Source organism: Podarcis bocagei, assembly GCF_964188305.1.
Source record: "Podarcis bocagei genome assembly, chromosome: 4".
Taxonomy (NCBI): Eukaryota; Metazoa; Chordata; class Lepidosauria; order Squamata; family Lacertidae; genus Podarcis; species Podarcis bocagei.
Genome location: NC_138128.1, coordinates 5,491,359 through 5,507,674, shown reverse-complemented (window position 1 = coordinate 5,507,674; position 16,316 = coordinate 5,491,359). Strand labels below are relative to the sequence as shown.

At 51.3% G+C, this 16,316-nt stretch overlaps 1 protein-coding gene across 2 annotated transcripts in view; it reads left to right on the top strand.

The window, feature by feature from the left end:
• LOC308584873 (solute carrier family 12 member 9-like) overlaps positions 1-16,316 on the top strand; it is a 102,234-nt gene that overhangs the window by 38,447 nt on the left and 47,471 nt on the right. For both annotated transcript variants that reach the window (XM_081190123.1, XM_081190122.1), the window contains exons 7-9: positions 1,759-1,916; positions 5,804-5,886; positions 16,088-16,212. In XM_081190123.1, coding sequence (XP_081046249.1) covers positions 1,759-1,916; positions 5,804-5,886; positions 16,088-16,212 — 366 coding nt within the window. The remainder of the gene's footprint in view (positions 1-1,758; positions 1,917-5,803; positions 5,887-16,087; positions 16,213-16,316) is intronic.

The following is a 16,316-nucleotide window of genomic DNA, read 5'->3' as shown; positions in this document are numbered from 1 at the left end:
GCACATGGTCCTATCCTTCCCCAGCACCCACAACAGCCCTGTGAGGTAGGCTAGGCTGAGAGGCAGCAACTGGCCAAAGGTCACCCAGCGGGCTTCATGGCCCAGTGGGGTTTTGAACCCTGGTCTCCCAGTTCGTAGCCCAACACTCAAACCACTATGCTGTGCTGCCTCTGTGTTCTTATGGGGGGTGCCCAGGCCTTGACCGTACAGAGTATGCTGGCTTACCAAACTGGCCGTGCAGATGCCAGGCCATCTCAGCATGCTTCTCAAACCAGCTTGATTGGCAGGAATTGACCTTCCAAATGTCTTCCTGCAAGGAGGGGAACGTGATTACAGTGGATGCTCGGGTTGCGAATGCGATCCGTGCAGGAGGCACGTTCGCAACCTGCAGCGTTCGCAACCCACAGCGCTGTGTCTGCGCACGTGCGGGTTGCGATTCAGCGCGATTTAATGCTTCTGTGCATGTGCAACCGCCGAAACCCGGAAGCAACCCGTTCCGGTACTTCCAGGTTTCGGTGCACCCGTAACCCGAAAAAACGCAACCTGAAGGGTCTGTAACCCGAGGTAAGACTGTCTCTGCTCGTGTCTGCAGGACAAGCTGCTCTTTTAAGGGCACGGCAGTAAATAAAATGGGGTCAGGGGTGCATGGCAGATTCCTTTGGGTCTGATTTTGATTTGGGCTATGTTCAAAACAGCCCGGCCCTCTGGGGGCTTCCCTGACCTCTTGCCAACTCTGCCCCAGGAGGGAATTCTGCACAAGGGCCTCGCCATGGTGGGAATCAGCTTGTCTCCTTGGGATATGGAATTATAGAATTGTAGAGTTGTAAAATAGAAGAGTTGTAAAATAGAATGGGATATAGAATCATAGAATTGTAGAGTCCTGAAGGAGCGTCTCCACCCCCATCGTTCTGCCCGGACACTGAGGTCCAGTGCCAAGGGCCTTCTGGCAGTTCCCTCGCTGAGAGAAGCCAAGTTACAGGGAACCAGGCAGAGGGCCATCTCGGTAATGGCACCCGCCCTGTGGAACGCCCTCCCACCAGATGTCAAAGAGAAGAACAACTACCAGACTTCTAGAAGACATCTGAAGGCAGCCCTGTTTAGGGGAGCTTTTAATGTTTAAGAGACCACTGTATTTTAATACTTTGTTGGAAGCTGCCCACGGTAGCTGGGAAGACCCAGCCAGATGGGCGGGGTGTAAATAAATTATTATTATTAAGTTGGAAGGGGCTACGCAGGTCATTAGTCCAACTCCAACCCAATCTTTTGCCCAACATGGAGCTCAAACCCACAACCCTGATATTCAGAGCCTCATTCTCTGCTGACTGAGATCTCCCAGCGGGTTTGGAAGCCTCTCTCTGCAGGGTCTGGAGCGTCCCTGTAATGGACTGAGAGCAGAAGGCACTTTCCCCCAGCAAGTGTTCCTAAGGGGCTCATTTTGGAGCCTAATGGAGCAGGGAGGGGGCCAGGGTTCCTCACCCCAGGCGAAAGCAGAGGGGGTCGTTTCGGATGCTCAGATGGAGAGGGACTGGCTGGAGTCTGGGATGGCAGAAGCTTAGAGAACAACCGGCCTGGTTCAGCCAAGCTGTCTCCCCGAGATGTATCCTTAATTGCCTGCTTGTTCACGAATCCTGCTTGCGGGTTCCCGACAGGAATCTGCTTGGCTGCTGTGTGAACAGGGTGCTGGGCCCGATGGGCTGTGGGCCTGATCCATCCGGCCGGCGCTACGTTCTCATGAGTCTCCACCTTCTCACCCCTCAGGCTCCTCCTGCAGCGGGACTACAGCTTCCTGAGGGACATCAACATCTGGCCTCCCTTCGTCATCATTGGCGTCTACTGCTCGACTCTGTCGGCCGCTATGAGTAACCTGATCGGGGCCTCCCGAATCCTCTACGCCTTGGCCAAGGATGACCTCTTTGGTGAGTTGACCTTCTGCCTGCCTGGGCCTGCTTCTTGCGTCAGGGATGCCTGAGCAACGTCTGTCCTTGGCAGGCAGGCATGGACCAACATAAGAACGTAAGTGGAGCCGTAAGTGGGAGTGGCCGCCGAGACCATATAACACTGGTCCTGAATGCACTGAATGCCCCAATGCACCAAATTGTGGCTCCGAGCACAATTCAAAGTGTTGGTGCTGACCTTTAAAGCCCTAAATGGCCTCGGTCCTGTACACCTGGAGGAGCGTCCCCACCCCCATCGTCCAGCCTGGACACTGAGGTCCAGCGCTAAGGGCCTTTTGGCCGTTCCCTCGCTGCAAGAAGTGAGGTTACAGGGAACCGGGCAGAGGGCCTTCTCAGTAGTGGTGCCTACCCTGTGGAACTCCCTCCCAGCAGATGTCAAGGAAATAAGCCACTATTTTACTTTTAAAAGACAACTTCCCTGTTTAAGGAAGTTTTTAATGTTTGATGCTGTATTGATTTTAATATTCAGTTGGAAGCCACCCAGAGCGGCTGGGGAAACCCAGCCAGATGGGTGGGGTATAAATAAATGATGATGATGATGATGATGTATCAGGCCAGTTCCCACGTAGTCCAGCATCCTGTTCTCACAGATACCTGTGGAAAACCAGTAAGCAGGATTTGAGCGTGAGAGCCTTCCTGTGGTTCCCAGCAGCTGGTATACGGAAGCATTGCTGCCCTGAATTGTCAGGGCACAGTGCCAGTGTGCCAAGGCCACAGTCTGGGGCAGCGTCTCCCAGCTTCCCTGGATCTCTTATGGAATACAGTTCCCATCATCCACAGCCAGATGCAGGGCACCACGTTGGGGGAGGCTGATCTAGGGTACCCGTTTCTGATTGGCTGCATTTACTAAGCTTTTCCACACTGAGCTGATTTGTTTGTTTGTTTGATTGATTGATTATATTTCGATGCCGCACTTCATTCGCATGAATCTCAAAAGCGGCTCACAAACAGTAAATAACAACAACTGAACAGAACATCACAAATGCAACGTAAATCGTATAGATTAATCAACAAATAATCAGTGAAACAATTACAAAGCACTAGCATCTCACAGCAAACGTTCAAAACATCAAAAGACAAAAGCATTGAAAGCACAAATGCACAAAATGAAGAGCATGTCAGTAGATTAAAAAAAAAAGGAGAAAAACCAGCAATTCAGCAAATGCAGAATAAATTTGATATTGCAAAATAAAACCAATCATTGTTTCAGTACATAAATACAAAGCAGAACAGGAATTAACCCGCCACCTTTGGTCTTTTAGTTGCCCTACACACAAGTAGACACACTCCATGCCTTAATACTCTTTGGGGGCTGTTGCTGAACGCAGCTGTTTCTGCAGTCGGGAAGATCCTTAGCTCTGCCTGTCAGTCCTCTGCGCCCTCTCCTCTATCTCTTGCTTGCCTCTGTCTGCCTCCCTGCCTGGCTCTCCCCAGCGGTTCCCTTGGTCCAGCACTTGGCCGTCCTTTCAGAGTCCTCTGCCTCCCTGGCGGGCTGCGTGGGCAACCGCCAGTCAGGTTGGTTTGCCTTTGCCCTCGCCTGGCAGGGCCTGTTGACTGGGCTCTGCTCCTGGGCAGAGACGTAGCCCACCCTCAAAGACTGCTGCCGGCAGGGCACGGGACATGGGAAGCTGCCTTATATATTGAACGTCTGGTACGTCTGGCTCATTATTGTCCACCCTGGCTGGCAGAGGCCTTCCAGGATTTCCAGAGAAGATATGCTATTGGGAGATGCTGACAGGGCTGGATTAGCCATTAAGCAAAACAAGCATGTGCTTTAGGGCATCGAAGGAAGGGGGAACCACATAAATTTTCCATTGCTGGGTTCTTTTAACCTTAATGGTCCCAAATGGCTCAGCTGAGCATTCGTTGTCTCCCTTGAAGTATATTACAAATCCCAACAGAACAACTCTGCAACAAGGAAGGCTGGGTGCCTTATCTCTATTAAGTATAGCAGCAGATTCATTACATAAGATGAGTTTTGAGGATTGGATCAAAGACTTTGCAATTAGAAAAAAGAAGATTTTTTTTTTCAAATACAAAGTCTACAAAAATAAACATTATCTTCCACCTCACTGTAGGTTTAGTTTCATTTCGAAAAATAAGATATTATTTTACTGTTTATTATGGTTTATATTTTGAATTAGATATATGTGGGGCACCAAGATCTTTTAAATGCTTAGGGCCTCTGAAGATCTCTTTTTGCCCAGCAACAGCCCAATAAGCACACTGGAAGAAGGGGCTGCTGCTTCCATTCTGCCGGGCTCCTTTGATGGTCTTGCATTTCAGCAACCTTTACCCCACAGTCCAGCTCATACGCCAGCCTTCCCCAACCTGCTGCCCTCCAGGTGTTTCAGCCCCGGCCAGAACAGGGCGCAGGGCGGTTGTCTTCATAAACAGAAGTGGCTGGTTTCATCTCTCCCTCCCATCTGTGCCTGTGTGCTATTGCATTGTAAAAGAAACAATCATGTTTGATTCAAGGGGAGCCTTCTTCCATAAGTAGATTGCCAACATGTACCCCTACTATCTAAATCATGGATAGGCAAACTAAGGCCCGGGGGCTGGATCCAGCCCAATAGCCTTCTAAATCCAGCCAGCGGATGGTCTGGGAATCAGCATGTTTTTACATGAGTAGAGTGTGTCCTTTTATTTAAAATGCACCTCTGGGTTATTTGTGGGGCCTGCCTGGTGTTTTTACATGATTAGAATGTACTTTTATTTAAAATGCATCTCTGGGTTATTTGTGGGGCTTAGGAATTTCTTCATATACAGTGGTACCTCTGGTTGCGAATGGGATCCGTTCCGGAGGCCCGTTCGCAACCTGAACGGAACGCACCCCGCATCTGTGCATGCGTGGGTCGTGATTTGCTGCTTGTGCGCATGCGCGTGACACCATTTTGCGCGTCTGTGCATGCGCAAGCAGCAAAACCCAGAAGTAACCCTTTCCGGTACTTCCAGGTCGCCGTGGGACGCAACCTGAAAAGACGTAACCCGCAGCGTTGTCAACATGAGTTATGACTGTATTTTTCCCAGAATACATGGTCTGAGGGACAGTGGACCAGCCCCCTGCTGAAAAAGTTTGCTGACCCCATTCTAGATCAAGACATAAAGGGTGGCAAAGAGTTAAATTTCCCCCTACCTACCTATCTCTCGAACTAGGGACCCAGTCTGCATCTAGCAGCCCCCCTCCAATTGGTTTCACTTCCTGCTCCTGCTCACTTAAAAGCACATAGCTTGGCCCTGATTAATCCAGGTGGGGTGTGTTTTAGTTGATTTCCCCCCAACCCATTAAGCCAGCCAATTAATTGATGGAACATTTCAGCCTCAGCGTTTAATTAACATAGAGTAAAACGGGCGTCAACACTCTGCTGTGGACCTCTCCATTAGGGGCGGGCAGACGCCAGCCTTGTGGGATCTACTTTACCTTCTGCTGGAACCCCCAGAGGGAGCCAGGTGCAAATAGAAGTGGCTCAGGCAGGCAGGTGTATATGTGGAATTAAGGAACAGGGTCTCATCCCAGAGATCAGAGATCAGTGCCCGAATCAACTTCACAAGGATGCATGCATTTTTTTAAAAAAAGCTTCCCTTGTTCCCTGCTCCCAGTTACTATTATTTATCTAATTGCGAGTGGTTTTGCTATCATTGCTAGCATTAGACAATTGGGAGTCAGAAACTATAGTGCAAATTACTGGAGATCTAGCAGCAGATTCTGATCTGCTTTCTGCGCACTGCTGCTCTAGGTGGTCACTTTCCCTTCTCTCTCTTGCTCTCTCTCTCTCTTTAATAAACACCGGTTTTATAGAAGCCCTTGTTCTAATGTATTGTGCCGCCTCTCTCTTCTGGTAACCAAGGCAAAGTTCTGGGGCCTGCGAAGCGGACTTCCCATGATGGAAACCCCTGGATGGCGGTAATCTTCTCCTGGATCCTGGTACAGGTGAGTTGGCTCCCATTGCCCTAGTTTTGCTGCTTCTTTTCCTCCTCCCAATGCTGCTATTTTAACCACGATGATTTCTGTTTGGTTTCTGTTCATTCCATCGATCAGCCACCCAATAACAATGGCTCCCTGGGCGACGCGCAGAATAGAAGAGATTAAAAACCACTGTCCTAATAAAACGGGGATCGATAGAGCAGCGGAACAAAAGCCAGCAGGAAGCATCTGCCAGGGATGCTTTCGCTGAGGTTCCTGCCTTGCGGCGGGTTGGACTAGATGACCCTCGGGGTCCCTCCCAACTTTACAATTCTATGGTTCTATGAAACAACCCCCAGCACCAGAACCAATGTTGCAAACCTGAGGCCTGGAGAATTAAAAGCATCACAGCAACCGTCAATTAATATAGAAAGCTAATGTTCTCAAACAGGGAGGGTGGGGTCTGCCTTGCTAGCCCCTGAAGGTGGGCAACTTCAAGCCCAGAGTGGCAGCTGCAGAAGAGAGCAGACTGGATCTCAAAGGGAAATGTAGATTTGTCAATGGGGACGACAAAGGACCAAGAAGCCAGGGACGCAGAGACCGGGATATGGGCTCAGTCTCCTCTTTTCCAGGCTAAACATACCCAGCTCCCTCAAATTCTCCTTGCAAGGCTTGGTTTCCAGACCCTTCCAGATCATCTTGGTCGCCCTCCTCTGCACACGTTCCGCCTTGTCAACATCCTTCTGAAATTGTGGCGCCCAGAATTGGACACAGTATTCCAGGTGTGGTCTGACCAAGGCAGAATAGATCAATAAAGTGGTACCTCTGGTTACGTACTTAATTCGTTCTGGAGGTCCGTTCTTAACCTGAAACTGTTCTTAACCTGAAGCACCACTTTAGCTAAGGGGCCTCCCGCTGCTGCTGCACCGCCGGAGCACGATTTCTGTTCTCATCCTGAAGCAAAGTTCTTAACCCGAGGTACTATTTCTGGGTTAGCGGACCTGAAGCATATGTAACCTGAAGCGTCTGTAACCCGAGGTACCACTGTAGTTCCCTTGATCTGGACACTATACTTCTGTTGATGCATCCAAGAATAGCATTAGCTTTTCTTGTTGCTGCATCACACTGTGGACTCACATTGAGCTTGTGGTCCACTAAGACCCCGAGATCCTTTCCACGTGTACTATTCAAAACAGGAACAATTTGTAGGCATCCATTTGTATTGAGAGACAGTGGAGCGTGGCTCTCGGACTGAAGTCAAACCGCTGTGTTAGCAACACCACAGTGACCTCCCCAGGGCGCAAGCCTGGGCCGTGTGTGTGTGGGGGGGGGGTCCTGGACTGCCCAGACAGCAAGACCCCCCCCCAGCCTCATTGATGGGGATCCAAAGGAAATCAGAGCAAGATGTTTGGCACCAGCTTGGCGGCAGGAGTTGCTGGAGGGAGGTGTACAGGGTGCGATCCAACTGCCTTAGGGACTCCACTCTGGATTTGTGTAGGGCCTTTTCTTCCCCCAAAGATATCCTGCAAAGCAGCAGGTAACTTCTAAGGGGATTGGCCTGATCCAGGCGGGAGGGCTTGCCTTATGATCTTACGTTGAAGTTCGTTGTTTCCTGCCGATCATTTCTCGTTACGGTTCAGATGGTGACGGTGTCCTTTCCTGTAAAATAATGCTTAGGTTTTCCTCCTTATCGGCATCTGTTTTATGTTGTCATTAGCTGCCTTTGGGGGGCACTTTGTTCAAAAGGCTGGTTAGGATTCTTTTTCTAAATGTGCAGATGAATAAATGCATTAGACGGGCGAGACGGGAGATGCGGATCTGAGCAAATGTGTAGCTGGGGAAGGGCAAGGAGCGAGTCTGGTGTCCCTGGAGCCGCAGGCAAGGCTGGCCTAGGACTGGCTTATGGGGGGGGGTGATGCATTCATTGGGAACAGGCCTCAGCTCTAAGATGCAGGAAGAAGAATGCCGCTGGAGAATGTGCAAAGTGCATGTCCTCCGTTGCTGCATAAAACCAGTGTGCACTCAAACACAACTGAGGTTTAGGCAGCTGGGCTTGCTGTTAAGAGCAGTTTGAGCCCCAGAACTTTTTCTCTTTTTAATCTGAACCCCAGCAAAGAAGCAAGTCTTGAAGGAGAGGTGAGGAAAATATATTGATGAATCAGAGTGTGCTGAGGAGGCTATCTTGTGCCTCGAGGTGTGACAGGAGGCACATGGAGCATTCAGCATGAGGACTACAAACTTTGGAAGCTGTTGCAACAAATAGCAGGAGGGGCAGGGTGGAAGCTGCTAAGATAGCCCTGGGGGGTGGGAAGGAAATGAATCCCTTTCCCATCAGGTAAAGGTAAAGGGACCCCTGACCATTATGTCCAGTCGTGGCCGACTCTGGGGTTGCGGCGCTCATCTTGCTTTATTGGCTGAGGGAGCCGGCGTACAGCTTCCGGGTCATGTGGCCAGCATGACTAAGCTGCTTCTGGCGAACCGGAGCAGCGCACGGAAATGCCGTTTACCTTCCCGCTGGAGTGGTACCTATTTATCTACTTGCACTTTGACATGCTTTCGAACTGCTAGGTCTCAGGAGCAACGGGAGCTCACCCTGTCGTAGGGATTCGAACCGCCAACCTTCTGATCGGCAAGTCCTAGGCTCTGTGGTTTAACCCACAGCGCCACCCGCGTCCCCTGCTTTCCCATCAAGGCCTCCTACAAAATGACAGTCCCCTCCAAGATGGTAAAATTGGAACTGTGGCTGGGTTGGAGAGAGGCAACGCTGCACGAAATAGGCTTTCTGTGAAGGGAGAAGCGGATTTCAGGGTCAGATATTACCAGATAGTAAATCCAAGTCTCAGCGATGTTGTGGTTTGGTTAGGCAGAGAGGGCAACAACCTGGGGAAATATGGAGGCTGAGTTGGGGGAGATGTGTACTGCCTGGTTCTGAGCCGTAGAACCATAGAACTGTAGAGTTGGAAGGGACCCCAGGTATCTTTTGCCCAACGTGGTTCTCAAACCCACAATCCTGGGATTAAAGAGTCTCATGCTTTACCGACTGAGCCATCTTTTCAGTCAGCTGAACCAGGACCCACAGAGGAACACAGGAAGCAGCCTCTTATCCCGAAGCGGACCACCGGTCCACTTAGCTCAGGACTGCTTATGCTGACTATCAGCAGCTCTCCAGGGGTCTCGGCCCAGGGGCATTCTCAGACCCTCCTGGCGATGCCACTGGGGAACTGAACCTGGGTGCAAGCCAGACATCTTACCGCTGAGCTACGCCTCTTCTCCAAGTCTTGCCTCGTAGGTCCAGATCCTGGCCACGACAGAGGGCGCCAGCTTGGGGGAGGCTGCTGTAGGCCCTATGCCACCTGTGCCCCGGAACATGGCAAGCTTTGGGCAGCTGTTGCAGGCCCGGGGGAGGAGCTGGGAGGGGTGGGAGGAAGGGGACTTGGCCAGGGAGGGGGTGCGGAAGGAGGCAATGGAGTGAGTTGGCGCACGCTGAACATGAGATCCCTATCAGGGCTCCGTCAGAATTGTCTCAGGTGCATTAAACAATTGGTCCGACGCCGCATGCAAACCTATCAAAGCGAGATGCCCCCTCTCCGCCTCCGAGAGAAGGATTGCAGCGATGCCTCCCCCCCCCCCGAGACTCCCATCAGCTTAATCTGCTGGAGCTGTCGTCTATCTCTCCCCCCCCCCCCCGGCTCCCTCAGCACAGGCGTGCTCTGCTCCACCAAATTGGACAAATACATGTAATGCAAAAAAAATTGCCCCATTAGCCGGAAAAGAACATTGCGGTGCACTCACAAAAGGGGAGGGAGCCATTAGGTGCTTCAAGCCCAATTGAAGTCACCATGGATCAGATTCAATGGCTGGCGACAGATGCGGCATCGCTCGCTGTGCAAAAGACTTGAGGGTTTGGGGGGGCGCGGAGAGGCAGCGCTTGCGACATGGTGGAGCTTGAATGGTGCTTGGATTTCTTCGAGCTGGAGAACAGCAATGACCGTCAACTCAGGAGTCTGCAAGCTTCTTAGGCCCAGGTCCCATTTTTTGAAACCAAAACATATGTTTTGGGGCCCTGTTTCTTAATCTTTCCCCCACATGTTTGGTGCTGTTCCTGCACCTTACCTGGGATCAGTGGCACAGCACGGCATTGGTTGATTCCAGGTAGGGGATCTTCCCACAGAAGAGGCCGTTTTGGGCACCTGAGTACCAGGTTCTTGTTTCCTGCATGCCCGTAATTGGGTGGGAGAGCAAGGACACTGTCTTGCCATAGAATCATGGAATTGGAAGGTTCCCAAGCGTCATCTAGTCCAACTCCCCTGCAATGCAGGAACCTCAACTTAAGCATCCATGGCAGATGGCCATCCATCTCTGCTTAAAAACCTCCAAGGAAGGAGAGTCCACCATCTCCCGAGGGAGACCGTTCCTCTGTCAAACAGCTCTTACCACCAGAAAGTTATTCCTGTTGTTTAGTCGGAATCTCCTTTCTTGTCACTTGAATCTGTTGGTTTGGGCCTGGAGTGGAAAGCAAGCGTGCTCCATCCTCCGTAGGACAACCCTTGAGATATTTGAAGATGGCTCTCATATCTCCTCTCAGTCTCCTATTTCCCAGGCTAAACATACCCAACTCCTTCAACCGTTCCTCATCAGGCTTGGTTTCCAGGCCCTTGATCATCTTGGTCGCCCTCCTCTGCACACCTTCCAGCTTGTCAACATCCTTCTGAAACGGAGGTGCCCAGAACTGGACACAGGCTTCTATCTTGGTTCTGAGCAAGGCAGAAGCGAGTGGGACTCCATGAATTTGCCCAGTCCCTTTTTAAAGCCATCCTAGTTGGTCGCTATCAGTGCTTCCTGCATTGTGAGCAAGTTCCGTAGTTCAACTGTGCATTTCCTCAATCCTCTTTCGCTATACAGTGGTGCCTCGCAAGACGAAAAGAATCCGTTCTGTGATTCTCTTCGTCTAGCGGTTTTTTTCATTTTGCGAAGCAAGCCCATTGAAGGATTAGCGGATTAGCGCTATTAGAGGCTTTTAGAGGCTTTTAGCGGTTTTTTCTTAAGCTTGAAAAAAGACTGTTTCTATTTGGCCTTTCTTGGAGCTGTGATACCACAGCCTTGGTCTCTTCGAGGTCCCCCTAACAGGCAGTGATAGTGTCCCTGGTCTAGCCTTGTCCAGACCCCCCCTTCCCCTGTGGTCCCCCTCCCCCTGCAGCCACACAGTGTCCCCCCCCCCCTCAGGGCTGGGGCAGCTACCTGTCAGCAGTGGCTCTTTTACCTTGATGAGCAGCTAAATGAATTATAAATCAAAGGCAAGTGCCAGGGGAGGGGGACGGGAGGGGGAGGCCCCATTACAGCGGCCAGGCACGATCTCCACTCGGTGCACACTATTAACTCGCAACCAGCTGAAAATCCCCAATTGCTTAGATGGTCTGCATAATCTCAGCCTCTTCCCTGCCCCCCCCCCCGCCAAGCAATGATGGCAGGTCGGCTGCACTCCTTGCCAGCGGGAGGGGGGCTGCGAGGGTCCAGGGCAGCGGGGGGGCACGTCTTAGTGGGGAGGGCACATGCAGAATCCCTGGCACCCCCTGCTGAAAGCATCTTGTCTAGCAAGGCTGGGGAGAGGCTTTTAGGGATGAGAACTGATTTGTGAGGACATGGGAGCTGCCTGGTGCAGTCAGACCTCTGTCCTAGCCAGCTCAGTGCTGCCTGCACTGACTGGCGGCGGCTCTCCAGGGTTTTAGAGCAGAGGACGTTCCCATACGCTGCCAGGAATTGGCCCTAGGATTCTCCACCGCTGATATTACAGCTGTTTCCCATAGCACTGAGTCCAACTCAAAATATCCTGGCAGGAGCTCCCTGGGACCTTTCTGAGCGGCTGCCGTCTGAGATCCTATTGTGGGCTGGTAAATGGAGCACTTTCTAGCTGGTATCCTGTTGGAGGGGAAGGTCTCCTTCCAGCAACTCCTGCAAGCCAAGCTGGTGCCAAACACATTGCTCTGCTTTCCTTCGGACCACATCAGCGAGGCAAGCAGGGAAAACTGTGCTGGTCCTGTGGGTTACCCGAGAGGCGAGGTCCAAGTCCGGTCTGTGGTCAAAGGTGGAGGCAGTCCGTAGTAGCTGAAGCTGGGTGCAGGGCAGGGAGCCGGGTGAAGTCAGGAACAGGCATGCAAGCAGGGAGCCAGGGCAGGTCAGGAGCTCAGGCAGGAAAGCAGGACAGGGTCCAGGCAGGAACAGGCTACCAACAACGTTGCTCCCACAACTTGGGACTGGGGCTGGCCGGCTTTTATCTCCCCCAAGGCATAGGGTGGCCCCGATCCTCTGCTGACTCGCCTCTCCTGGCCTGGAGGCGAGCACTCCTCCTGCGGGAACTTAGTCCCCTCCGCCTCTCTGCCCTGAGCCTCTGCAGCTCAGGAGAGGCTGGAGGGTTATTGGACCCAGAGGCAACCTCCGCTTCCCCTGACGGGGCTGAGAGTGGAGCACCTGCAGGCAATGGGTCCTCCATCACCTCAGGAGCCAGAGCAGACTCAGCTGGTGCCTGCACCTGAGGATCCAGCACAGGTGAGGACCCTTCAGGCTCATTCCCCAGCTGGTTCTGGAGGCGGGGGATCCTGTGTAGGCTGGGATCCCTCAGGTTCAGAATCCGAGTCCGAATCCCAGGCCATCACACAAACCCAGGCACCGATTGTTAATATTAAAGAGTAGTTCACATAATCAGTGGCTGTAATGGAAGCAGTTTGGGGACAAGAGGAAATGAGCCCCACTTTCCCCATATATATTTTTTATTCAAGTAACCTTTATTGGCAGCACATAATACAAACAGAATAAATAGGCCAGTGCGATCTCGTCGCCATTTCAAAAGTACAGTCATTTGCCGAAGAGAAGAAGAGGTGAGCAATCTGTTTCATATCTGTGGGTTTCCAGCAAGGGCAGGATCCTGCAGCATACTTCGGCGACAAAAAAATCAAATAGAGGAACTTAGCTACTGTCTTGGTGAGCTCCTGGTCTCTCCCCTGTAATAAGAAGCGTATAACCTCTGTTTCTGGTTTCCATGTTGGAATACATAGATGGTCTGGAAATTGTTGGTGGAGATCATCATACCTTTTACATTTAAGGGCCATGTAAGCTACAGTTTCCACCAGGTGGGCATCGCATGGGCAGATCCTGTCTCCTTCTGCCATACCCGCAAACCTACCCCACTTCCCCCATATTTCCCACTGCTGCAGCCTGCTGATGCCAGTCAAGGGAAAGGAGCCTGATGGGAGCTGCTCCTTGTTGCTCTCTCTAGGGCAGCGGTTCTCAACCTGTGGGTCCCCAGATGTTGTTGGACTACAACTCCCATCATCCCTGAGCTCTGGCCTTGCTAGCTAGGGGTGATGGGAGTTGTAGTTCAACAACATCTGGGGACCCACAGGTTGAGAAAGGCTGCCCTGGAGGGGAGTCTTTTGCCTTGTGGCGCTGCGTGCTTCCCTCCACCGGTGCCCTGCCTGTTTATTTGCAAAGCGATCAGATGCATTGCACAAAGGCGCCTTCAACCTCAAGTGTTTGCTCATCCAACCCCCCCCCCCCCATTGTTCTGTTCTGGGAACTTTTTCCTGCTCACAGATGTAGTGAGCAATATCGCAGCCAGTTACCAAGGTGTTCTCTATCTCTCTGTGTGTCCAAGCATCTTGATGTTCCAGCAGCCTCCTCTAGTATGACTAAGGGTACATTTGCACTGCCAGCTCACTCTGCCTCTTTCCTCCTTGAGCTCTGCTGGAAGGGCTTTTGTCCTCTCCACACCCCCCCCCCCAATTAGGGCACTCTGCTCTTCACCAGCTGTAGCTCAGTGCTAAATCGCTGCTGGAAGATCCTGAAGCAGTTTTTCTGATGTCCCCCCCAGGACTCTTTAAAAGAGGCTCTGTGAACGGCCCTCCTGAGCTGAGCTGCTTTGGATCCCACACCATTGGGGGGTGCGGAGTCAAATCCACATTCCCATATCCTGCATAGGAGGCTGCCTGATTCCAAGCCAGGCACCTGGTCCATTTTGCTCAGTGTTGTCTACACTGACTTGCAGTGGCTCTCCAGAACTGCCTGGCCATGCCCTTTGCCAGACATACCGTATTTTTCGCTCTATAGGACGCACCCGACCATAGGACGCACCTTGTTTTAGAGGGGGAGAACAAGAAAAAAAATATTCTCCCCCTCTCTGCTCAGCGCCCCTTCAGCGAAGCGGCAGGAGAAACGGAGCCCCTTCCATTTCTCCTCCCGCTTGGCTGAAGGGGCGCTGCGCAGCTCTCCCTCTCTGCTGAAACCAGGAGAGTCTTGCTCTCCCGGCTTCAGCAAAAGGAACCCAAAGCCTCCGGAGCACAGTGGGAGCTCCCACTGTGCTCCGAAGGCTTCAGGCAGCTATCCCCGAAGCCTGGAGAGCGAGAGGGGTCAGTGCGCACCGACCCCTCTCGCTCCCCAAGCTTCAGCGAAAGCAACGCGAAGCCTCCGGAGTGCGGTGGGAGCGCTCTCTCTGCACTTTGGAGGCTTCGCGTTGCTATCGCTGAAGCCAAGGAGCCTGCATTCACTCCATAAGATGCATACACATTTCCCCTTGATTTTTGGAGGGGGGAAAGTGTGTTATAGAGCGAAAAATACGGTACATGTATATGTGTCACGGACTGGTTGAATGCAGAGGAATGCTGGGAGGAACTAGCTGGGGAACCCCCCCCCCCAAGGGAAGAAGACTCAGAGCCTGGGGATTGGTGGTGGGATGACACTGAGTGGTCACAGGGAGAGGACGGAGAAGATTGGGAGGAGGTGGTGTCGGAAGCTGAAGAGGTAACAGGGTTTAGTGAGCAGGAAGAGGCTGTGGCAGAGAGAAGCTCAGAATCAGAGTCAGAAGCAGAAGCAAGAGAGGAGGGAGGGTGGCAACACGAGAACGGGGCCTTCTCTGCAGTGGCTCCCCGTCTGTGGAACGCTCTCCCCAGGGAAGTTCGCCTGGCGCCTTCATTATACACCTTTAGTTGCCAGGCAAAAATGTTCCTCTTTAACCAGGCATTTGGTTGATCCGATTTACAACCCATGCCCTTTTAAAATGTGTTTTTTTGTTTTCTTGGGGGGGTATTGGGTTGCTGTTTTTATTTTGATTAGGTATTTTGTGGTTTTATATCTTGATTTTATTCTGCGAACCACCCTGAGACCCCCGGGTATAGGGCAATATATAAATAATAATAATCCAGAAGTCTACAGTGGAGCCAGCACCTGCAGGGGTCACGAGGGTTCCTGGACCAAGCAGAGGAATGAAACAAAATGCGTGTTTAAATGTGAATTTTCATGCAGATAATGGGTTTTTAAAAATAATGTTGTTAAAAAATAATAATGCCAAAATAAGGGCAGAAAGGATGTTGTTTAGAATTGGGATCCACGCAGACACACCTGTTCATTATTGGAAGAAATGCAAGGGGTAAAATAAATGCTATGAAATATTTTGTGCGGCTGTTTGTAGAGCAACTTGATGAGAGGGAGAAGGTTTTGGCTGCTGAATTGTTTCCCAAGTAAGCTGCTTTTGTGTCCAGTGTTTTAACTATTGAATCATAGAACTGTAGAGTTGGGAGGGACCCCCAAGGGTCATCTATCCCAACCCCCTGCAATGCAGGAATCTCAGCTAGATCATACATGACCGATGGCCATCCAACGTCTACTTAAAAACCTCCAAGGAAGGAGAGGGAGTCTGTTCCAGTGTCAAACAGCTTTTACCGTCATAACGTTCTTCCTAATGTTCCTTCCTTAATAATAATTATTACAGCATACTCCCACAAAACAGTGGCTCCCAAACTTTTCTGAGCCAAGTACCCCTTGGTTCCACAAACTCAGCGCCCCCTTCGCTATAAAAATAGCAGAATAAATAGCCTGCATGACCCACTAAGGAAGATAATAACCCAATAAAACAGTAGCAATTAATTGCACATTCATTCAGAATCCAATTAAAACTGTTTAGTTTAATTAATTCAACAAAATGGATGAACTTGATTCGGAGTCTAATAACCATTTGCAACTCCCTGCAACCCCCTTGCCTCCCCCCCGAAATCCCACCCCGCCCAGGGGGGAAATACCACCCAATTTGGGAGCCAGTTCTGCAAACAATTATTGAACCTGCTGTACATAAAGATTTTAAGTAAGCAAAGCCCTCCATCACCTGTATTTTACCTGCGCTGTTGGAGTCTGTAGTCTTCCGTCTTCTGTCTCTCACCGCCTCTCTGTTCTCCATCCCTTGCAGCTGGTTCTCTTCTCTGGCAAGCTCAACACCATTGCCGCTGTGGTCACCATCTTCTTCCTGCTGGTCTATGCCACTGTGGATTTGGCCTGCCTTGCACTCGAGTGGGCGTCTGCCCCAAACTTCAGGTATGTGGGGCTCTTGCATGTAGGAGTTGGGGGTTGCGCCAGGATCATATTACACCAGTCCTGAAAGGCCTACATTGGCTCCCAGTCCATTTCTGAGCACAATT